The sequence below is a fragment of the Ostrea edulis genome, chromosome 7, assembly GCF_947568905.1.
Source record: "Ostrea edulis chromosome 7, xbOstEdul1.1, whole genome shotgun sequence".
Lineage (NCBI taxonomy): Eukaryota > Metazoa > Mollusca > Bivalvia > Ostreida > Ostreidae > Ostrea > Ostrea edulis.
The window spans coordinates 21,617,653-21,627,987 of record NC_079170.1 but is presented as its reverse complement, the minus strand read 5'-3'; the positions used below and the strand labels follow the sequence as shown (position 1 = coordinate 21,627,987).

Sequence of the window (10,335 nt, the reverse complement as noted above, 5' to 3'; positions counted from 1 at the left end):
TTTTCGAAATTGTTAAATATTTAGCAGTTTTTGCCCTGCCCCTATTAAAGGTCCCAGGGGGTGCAAAAGTCCTGAAATTTACAGTTTATGTCCCCTTGTTTAAAAGATACTTCAAACCAAATCTGAAAAGAATTGGAAAGATAGTTTTATTAAGAAGTTAAAAATGTTCAATTGTTAACACATTTAATCACTGACCATATTGGTCACCCTAATGTCAAAACCCCTACCCTGGGATCAAGAAATTTACAATTAAGGTAAAGGGCTATTTGCTCATTCTAAATAACCATTTAGTTTCAAAAGCATTAAAGAAGATAATTATATACCTTATACAATAAATGTGAACATAGCAAACAGTGATCATGCAATCTCATAACTCCTATAAGGAATACAAAATATATAGAGTTGGGCAAACACAGACCCCTGGATATACCAGAGGTGGGATCAGGTGTCTAGGAGGAGTAAGCATGCCCTGTCGACCGGTCACACCCACCCTGAGCCCTATAATTTGATCAGGTAAAAGGAGTAATCCGTAGTCAAAATCATATCAAAATTTAGTTTGAATGTGAGAAGATTGAATAATGTTTATTTGAAATTTGATTTATTAAATTATTATTTATACACAACGTTGGTTTCCTTTTCCTGTACTTAGCTAACTATGTTTAATTAGGATATTTGATGTTGCTTTGTTTTTATTTATCATATCGATTCTAAAATTAGATTTGGTATTGGTCAGTGTAATTAGATGACCAATCAGATTAGAGTAGCCGGGAGCATTGATGCCTAGAGGGGGATGCTGATTAAGTTCATTGTATAGCCTTGTAGGAGACTGAAAGTAACAGCAGCTATTATTTTTGCCTTTTCAACATTTATCTATATCGTGATTCCTTTCAATGATCATATTGGAACTTACTATTCATCTTGGAGACGTTTTCATGTAGTGTTTTCCACATATATAGAAGATTCTGGGAGTTGTATTTGTTTGTGTGACTGGTGCATTATTTTCCCGCCATGGGACCTAAGCGATCTAATCGATCGGTACCGTACAATCCTGAACTACCTGCTAATTGGACTTCGGCACGTTTGAGAGAAACTCTGAATTCCCGCGGTATTAACTTTCCCACCAATGCTCGCCGATCCGTGTTGATACGTTTGATTGAAGAGAATGAGAATCCTATAAATAGACTTACGCAGTCCCACAATGACACATCCCACAATGCAACGCAACGAGTAAACAACAATGGCGAACAGAGAGTGTTGGTAGACTTGGTGTCAAAGTTGACATCAACGGTTCAATCGCTGCAACAAAGTGTGGTGTCGTTAAACACTAGAGTGAATTCTCTTACCGCTCAGGCTAATATTCAGTCGGACAATGCCGTTGCAGGGAGACCGCTTCTCCGGACAGAAACGGCAAGAAATGCAACACGGGTGACCACCGGTAACAACGAACCTCCAACTTCGGCGGGTCTGTCTACAGTACACGTATCCACAGACTCTTTGCCCATTTCTCCGACGAATGAAAGCCGTGGTTATGATCTGGCTTCCGCTTTCTCTGCTTTCCAATCGCGTCAAGTCTCGGCTGCTGCTGGATCACCTGGTCAGCTCAACAATGTGAGGACGACCTATGGCTACGCTTCTGAATCATTACCATTGGTAGAGACTATATCGCCACAACTGAGACAGCAGATAGTGTCAGGTAAGGACGTGAACCTAGCCACTCTTCTTATTCCCTACTTCACTCCCATTGAGTCACCAGAGGGCAAGTCTGACCAGAGACTGCAACGTTTCCTGACCATTGGGGAATTCATTCAAGCTTTCGGCATTTATAAGAACGTTATGTGTGAGGCCTACCCTCACCGGAGATCGGAATTAGATTTGTATGAGAGAGACTTAGTGGACATGGCCACCCGTTATCCTGGGAAAGGTTTTTACGAATATCACCGCCATTTTAGCCTTATGGCCGCGGCTCAGCTGAAATTCAACAACATTTTAGTGGATTGGTCAATTCGTAACAATACATTGTTTTGCAACATATTTGCCAACTCAAAGCCCCAGTCATGTGCTGCTTGCAACAGCACCCTACATCTGACTGGATTCTGTCCATTGAATGCCAACAGAAGACCCACTGACAGCAACGATTCGTACGGGCGCAAGAGAAACTTCCACGCAGGTAGAGAAATCTGCAACAATTTCAATGGACAACGGGGTTGTCAACTAGCCAGATGCAGGAATGCTCATATTTGCTTGGAATGCAAAGAAGACCATTCCAAACTTAACTGTCCAAGCACAAAAAACTCCAGTTGGCCCCAGTTCTTTGGGGCCTCCACTCACCAGAAGCCACAGAGGGAAATTTCGACTTCGAAATAACGACACCAGTGCAGATAGATATACTACAAGATCTGCTGATAGACCACCCAGATAGGGATTTCACACAGTATTTGATTAATGGATTACGATGTGGCTTTTACACGGGGTTCAAAAATATTCCAAACAATAACTTTGAATGTAAAAATCTCAAGTCGGCGATTCAGTATTCCAACAGTGTAACGGAACTACTACAACAGGAAGTTGACAAGGGTTACCTATTGGGTCCCTTTACAGATTTCCTTTTCCTCATTACCGTATAAATCCAATTGGTATAGCAATTAGTAAATATTCTAAGAAAAAGAGACTCATCGTGGACATGTCGGCGCCTCATAATGACTTAGATAATCCTAGCTTGAATGACTTGATCAACAAAGAAGACTTTTCTCTCAGCTATGTGACCATAGACGATGCTATACAGCTTATCAAAAAATGTGGAAAGAATTCTATGTTGATAAAAACCGATATCACAGATGCATTTAAAATAATGCCTATCTGCCTTCAATTGTGGCCCTTTCATGGTGTTAAGTGGGAAAACCAATATTATTTTTACAAACGTTTAGTATTTGGAAGTCGTTCAAGTCCCAAAATTTTTGATAGCTTGTCCTTTGCAGTGTGCTGGATTGCTACACACAAATACCAAATGCCCAATATTCTACACCTACTTGATGATTTCCTAGTAGTCGTTCCTCCAGACTCGAATGCTACCGAAATTAAGCTAAAGCTGCTTAGCCTTTTCAAAGACTTGGGGATTCCACTGTCGGTTAAAAAGACTGAAGGCCCAAATACGGAATTGGAATACTTGGGTATCTACTTGGATTCTTTCAACATGATAGCAAGGTTACCTAAGGACAAGATTGATCGCATCTCAGAAATAGTGGAATCGTTCCTGCACCGCAAATCCTGTACAAAAAGGGAATTACTTAGTTTACTTGGACACTTAAACTTTGCATGTAGAGTAATCCTACCAGGACGATCTTTTATTTCACACCTTATCGCTCTATCCACAACTGTAGAACCATTACATTACCATATTCAGTTAGACAGTATGTGCCGAGCAGATCTCACTATGTGGGCTAAATTCCTTCGTTCATGGAATGGCGTTTCTTTTTTCATCAATGATGACATTGTGAATGCAGCAGATATTCAACTTTTCACGGATGCCACCCCATCTTCCTTTGGTGGATTTTACCAGAATGACTGGTTTCAAGGATATTTTCCCAAAGAAATTTTGCAAGAGAAGACATCAATGGCCTTCTTTGAACTCTACCCCATAGTGATGGCATGTCTTCTGTGGGGCGATAAATGGAAAAGGAAGCGCATTTTGTTTCATTGTGATAACAGAGCAACCGTAGATATTATATGCAAGGGACGTTCGAAAATTAAAAGCATAATGAAACTTATGAGAACTTTGACTTTTCACGCGGCTAGCAACCATTATATCATTCATGCTAAGCATATTGAAGGTACAAAAAACTGTATTGCTGACTCTCTCTCTCGTTTCCAGATGCAGAGATTCCGAACCTTAGCTCCCCAAGCCAACCCCTTTCCAGTGCCTTGCGTGCATCATTCGGTGATGATGACAGACTAGATCAGGAGTTGCAGGGACTTTGGGAAGCTTCACTGAACCAGTCAACTCGCAAGACATATTCTTCAGCCTTACAGTGTTTTCAGAACTTTATGATTATGAATGGTGCTAAGTTCTCCAAGCATGGGTTACCTCTCATACAAGAATCAGACCTTGTTTATTTTGTGACACATTGTAAATCGGTGCTGAAATTGAAACATGACACCATTAAATTATATCTTGCTGGCATTAGGTTTCACTATATTAAGTCTGGATTGGGCGATGTCTTGAAAGGATGCGATCAGTTGCATTATGTGTTAAGAGGTGTTAAAAGATTACAGTCAAATGTCCATCACAAGCGTTTTCCTATTACTACAAGAATTTTAGCACAAATATGGAATGTTTTAGACCAGGGAGTTTTTTCTCCTTTTGTAGATCTCATGTTAAAATGTATGTATTCATGTGCATTTTTTGGTTTTTTGAGATGTGGTGAAATCACATGCAAATCTCAGAATGTAGAAAATTTTTTACAAATCTCAGATGTACATATTAAACCAGGAGGAAGTGCTTTTGTTTTGAAATTAAGAACCTCCAAAACAGATCCATTTTCAAAAGGTGTTGAAATTGTTATTTTTGAAAATGACCACTTTAAACCGGTGTACACCATGATATCATATTTAGATGCTCGCAAATCTCTGTTTAGTTCAAACACTGGCAAATCGCCATTATTTGTAGACAATGAATTTAACCTTAAACCCATGCCAAGAGACACTTTTGTTCTGCAACTGAAAGAGATACTCCTTCGGATTGGATATGATGATAACAAATTTTCAGGTCATTCTTTTAGGATAGGTGCAGCTACAGCAGCGGCTGCAGCTGGTGTTGAAGATCATGTTATTAAAGAATTAGGTCGTTGGTCTTCAGACTGCTACAACAGATATATTAGAACAGATGTAGAGGCTGTTCAAAAAGCACAAGTACAAATGTCATATTTGTAATATGTTGTTTCTTTTTTTTTTCTTTTCTACTGTGTACATGAGCCTATTATTATTACATGTTAAAAATTTTTTTTTTTTTTTTTTTCTTTTTTCATGACTACCGGTTCTTGGGGGCTTCACTCATTCCTTTCGTTCATTTGGCGTTCATTCCTGGGGGAATTTTGCCCCCAAGGGATTATTTACTTATTACATACATTATTTGTTTATATGTACATGTATTGTATTAGAACCTGTATATGAATTATGTTGGCAGGCGGTATATTGTAGATATTAGGTTGACACGTTATTCGGGCAGGAATCTCGGCCACGTCTATGTTTCTCTGTATATACATGGTTAAGCTCACAGATCAGCTCGAGCTTCATTGGATTTGTATTCGGGTTTGTTGGTTACCCGCTGGGATCAGCCCCGGGTAAGCTCCCTGGGATCAGCCCGGAGCTTCATTTCCATTCAGTTTTGCATGCATGGGGATTTGCTCATTCAGCTCCCTGGGATCAGCCCGGAGCTTCAGTCTGTTTTCTCGCCCGCTGGGATCACCCCGGGCAGCTCCTTGGGATCAGCCCGGAGCTTGTTTTTTGTGTTCATTAACCCGCTAGATTCAGTCGCGGGTAGCTCCTTGGGATCAGCCCGGAGCTTCATCACTCCTTTTGGACCCGTTGGGATCAACCCGGGGTAGCTCACTGGGATCAGCCAGTTGCTTAGTTGTGGTTTTAGTCCAGATGGTCGTACGTGACCTGCTGGGATCAGCCCAAGGCTAGTTCACTAGAGTTAGTGTAGAGTAGAGTAGAGTACATATAGTTATGTAGTATTGGAGTTATAAGAATGAGAAGCCCCCAGAACGCCAAACTGTATTTTATTTTTTGTTGTTTTGTACATATTGTATGTTCTTCTGATGTAGGCATGTATGTTAGTAATCAATATGAGTTTTCAGTTGGATATGTAAATAAATGTTAAACTCTGACTGTCTGGTGGTTGTGTATAAATTGAAATTTGATTTATTAAATTATTATTTATACACAACGTTGGTTTCCTTTTCCTGTACTTAGCTAACTATGTTTAATTAGGATATTTGATGTTGCTTTGTTTTTATTTATCATATCGATTCTAAAATTAGATTTGGTATTGGTCAGTGTAATTAGATGACCAATCAGATTAGAGTAGCCGGGAGCATTGATGCCTAGAGGGGGATGCTGATTAAGTTCATTGTATAGCCTTGTAGGAGACTGAAAGTAACAGCAGCTACCCACCCACCTTCCCCATCAACTTCCCCGGCTCTCTTCTCTTATTGGGGCTCCTCATTCCTTTTGTTCATGGCGTTCATTCCTGGGGGAATTTTGCCCCCAAGGGAGCGTTCATTCCTGGGGGAATTTTGCCCCCAAGGGATTATTTACTTATTACATACATTATTTGTTTATATGTACATGTATTGTATTAGAACCTGTATATGAATTATGTTGGCAGGCGGTATATTGTAGATATTAGGTTGACACGTTATTCGGGCAGGAATCTCGGCCACGTCTATGTTTCTCTGTATATACATGGTTAAGCTCACAGATCAGCTCGAGCTTCATTGGATTTGTATTCGGGTTTGTTGGTTACCCGCTGGGATCAGCCCCGGGTAAGCTCCCTGGGATCAGCCCGGAGCTTCATTTCCATTCAGTTTTGCATGCATGGGGATTTGCTCATTCAGCTCCCTGGGATCAGCCCGGAGCTTCAGTCTGTTTTCTCGCCCGCTGGGATCACCCCGGGCAGCTCCTTGGGATCAGCCCGGAGCTTGTTTTTTGTGTTCATTAACCCGCTAGATTCAGTCGCGGGTAGCTCCTTGGGATCAGCCCGGAGCTTCATCACTCCTTTTGGACCCGTTGGGATCAACCCGGGGTAGCTCACTGGGATCAGCCAGTTGCTTAGTTGTGGTTTTAGTCCAGATGGTCGTACGTGACCTGCTGGGATCAGCCCAAGGCTAGTTCACTAGAGTTAGTGTAGAGTAGAGTAGAGTACATATAGTTATGTAGTATTGGAGTTATAAGAATGAGAAGCCCCCAGAACGCCAAACTGTATTTTATTTTTTGTTGTTTTGTACATATTGTATGTTCTTCTGATGTAGGCATGTATGTTAGTAATCAATATGAGTTTTCAGTTGGATATGTAAATAAATGTTAAACTCTGACTGTCTGGTGGTTGTGTATAAATAATGGAAAGTGTTGTTCCAGAACATTTACACTTAAGGTGCATTATAGAGAATGCCACAACAAACATCTTGAACAAGTTTCACACATATATATGATACTTAAAGGCCGTATTTTGCCCCCTAAAACTGGAATACAAAAGTCACATGAAACCTGCAACATTTGAATAATTATCCACAGTGTACAGGGTATGGTGAAATCAAAGTGTGCTTAAATTCACTGTGAAAAATTATATAAGGCCATTCTCTAAAATTAGATAAGAAAAACTAGGAAAAGAACTTCATCTCCTGCAGATTTTCTGAACTAGTGGAGAAACTTCCAAACTTAATAATACCCTAGTGATGTGTATTTGATTGAAAGGCAGAATGAATTCTTCTATTTTAGTTGTAAGACATTTGAGAAAGGAGCCATTAATCTACTGCACAGTAAACTAAAATCAATATTTTCCACACAAATCAAGAATGAATTGCAATCTTCAAGGAAAAGCAATATACCCAATTTTCCACTTGACCATCCTTCAACAGATAGATAGTGCTATGTGATAAATCAATTCCGGCAATCAAGCTGGGAAATAAACAAATGCAAAACATTAATTGTACAAATGTTTGGAACTTGGTCCAATCCTTTGTGAATTTCACAGATACATAATTGTTTTGGTTTGCTTCAACTGATGACAATATTCCTTTCATCTCCTTACTCATTTTGTTAGAAACTTTTTTTCCCCAGAGCTTTGAAGGTATTTCATTGATCCCAGCTCCAGCCATTTCTTGTAAATCCAATTGATCGTGCAAGTTTATACATCTAATCCAAAAAGGAAGTTATATTTCAAATGATGGAACAATATCACTTTGTTAGGTATATAGACAGCCAAAGTTATTTGTCCATAGAATATATGCATTTCTTTATTCGATTTCATTCTTCAACTGCATTTGATTTTCACGGACTCCAAAATTGATGGTAAAAACATGGTTCTTTGTATATTGTATTGGATTTACATTGTATATAATAATAAAAAAAGAGGGTTTTACGTCTTTTAGAATCTCTCCTTTGAATCATCTATCTTTTCTATACCAGCACTGCTTTAATCTTGCACTCAATGACATTCACTTTGAGTTAGCCAATCAAAGGCAGTAAAACAATGACATTCATATTGAGCTTATAGCCAATCAAAGGCAGTAAAACAATGACATTAAATTCATATTGAGCTAGCCAATCAAAGGCAGTAAAACGTTTGATATTCATATTGAGCTAGCCAATCAAAAGGCAGTAAAGCATAATATCAAAGGCAGTAAAACATTTTGAGATAACATTTATTGGTACATTAGGCTTCACATCACAAAATAAAGAAATCTTAAAACAAAATCAGGAAAAAAAACACCTAAAAATTCTTCAATATCACCAACACACAGCAAGTTCATCTTTTGGAATTCTCATTTGCAAACCATTTTACCATTGTTAATACATGTACTATTTAACAAAGCTCATTTCTAAAACCTGCACATTTAAACTCACAAACACACCCTAAGCTCATTTGCATCTTACGCTGTTTCTCTATTACAAATGTATGTACATGTAAATGGCCACAAAAAATATTTCACATTTTTTTAATCCAGCAACTCTGTTCAAACAACTTCGGACATGTACAGATTCAAGGCAAAAACAGCAATAATCTTGTTAATTAAACACAAGCATCTAGTGTTATGAATTATGATAATATTTCCAAAACCCGAGGGGTCTGGATTGAGTATAATCAACATGTCCATTCATGTAAAAAAAAATTCACTACATGTATAATAATTCTGGATAATAATTCTACACATATATTATTTTGAGATTCATTTTCAGATTAAAAATTTAATCATGAATGAATGCAAACAAAAATTTATTGTAAATTGCATTTTTTCCTAAAATTTCCATGTATTCTTATTATGACACGATTATGGCACGTATTTTTTTAAATATAAACTTTAATACCAAATACTGATTCAATGTGTAACTAATACACTTTAATTAGATACATGCATGGGTTTTCTCAAATTCATTTTAAATTATACTTGCTTGAATTGACCAATAGAGTACTGAAGTTCACAAAATTAACCTAATTAACTAATTGTATTTTAAAAGCACAATATAGTAGTTTCATTATTTTACAATAATCTAATTTAAAAGAAATATTTTTTTTTTTGAAAAATAAAACTAGAAAAATTACTGTCGGGAAGGGCCCATGAGAACTTTAGAACAAATGTGATGATGGACATTATGTACTGGTAATTCCTATCAGGCTTTCAATAAAATTTACAAGGGTATATATATATATATACATTTACAATGGCTTGAGTCAGTTTACAGTACTGGTTGTTTATGAAGTGTAAAACCATGGACACCAAGCCACGGTTTTTCTATCACTTTCATTCTTTAAAGATACAATTAAACACTGATAATTTATCATCTATGGTATTCTGATGTTTGGCAAGGGGGGAGGGGTGCATTTTTTAAATATACAGTGTATATATATATTAACATGATTTTAATGAAAACAATTAATTTTCATAATTTAGTTCTGACAAAATTGCAGATCTGAACTTCTCATGATGACCGAGACATACATAACAATTACTTTTGATGATTTTCAACTTCTAAAATTTTAATCTTATAATCTTGAATTTTATGGTAAATTATTCCAAGGTCAATATCATCGTCGGAAACCCACGTACAGTCGATCGCACTGCTTTTACCTCAAAGAAGTGTGACCCACCATGGATTTCCGACCGTGGATTTCCGACCGTGGGTCAATATAAAAGGAATTGTATGTTTTAATGTATTATACCCGAGACATTATATGCTGTGTGTGCGTGTGTGTATTTCATTATTATTATTATTTTAATACGCCCTGAAACTGATGTTTATTCTTATCTAGCATATTTATAGTATCTTGTGTTTTCATGTTTAATACGTACAATGAGGATAGGTACAGATTTTAATGTTTTATTTATTTTCTATGTATTATGTGTATAACATTCTGTTGTAAGGTATATATGCATTGTAAAGCACCTTTGAGCGTACATAGTGTATGGAAAGGGTGCTATATAAATATGGTATTATTATTATTATTATATGCCCTTTGTGAACCTCGTCCCTTGATTTTGTAGACTTTAAAATGATTTAAATAAAAAATAACAGTGTTTCACAAAGACATTCACCAGATAATAAGTCGATGATTCTGAA

General features: G+C 37.4%; 3 protein-coding genes across 13 annotated transcripts in view; 2 read left to right on the top strand and 1 right to left on the bottom strand.

Annotated features, from left to right (window-relative positions):
- The window catches only part of LOC125656907 (uncharacterized), a 49,532-nt gene that overhangs the window by 32,325 nt on the left and 6,872 nt on the right, over positions 1 to 10,335 (bottom strand). The window lies entirely within an intron of this gene.
- Positions 593 to 7,091, top strand: LOC125649823 (uncharacterized). Its single transcript, XM_056143669.1, has one exon. It carries the CDS (start codon positions 1,009 to 1,011, stop codon positions 2,362 to 2,364), a length of 1,356 nt encoding a protein of 451 aa, XP_055999644.1. The 5' UTR covers positions 593 to 1,008; the 3' UTR covers positions 2,365 to 7,091.
- On the top strand, positions 3,850 to 7,091 carry LOC125667936 (uncharacterized; the record flags this gene model as incomplete). Its single annotated transcript, XM_056143671.1, has 1 exon — positions 3,850 to 7,091. A coding segment is annotated over one exon (1,077 nt), but the record flags the coding sequence as incomplete, so codon positions are not given.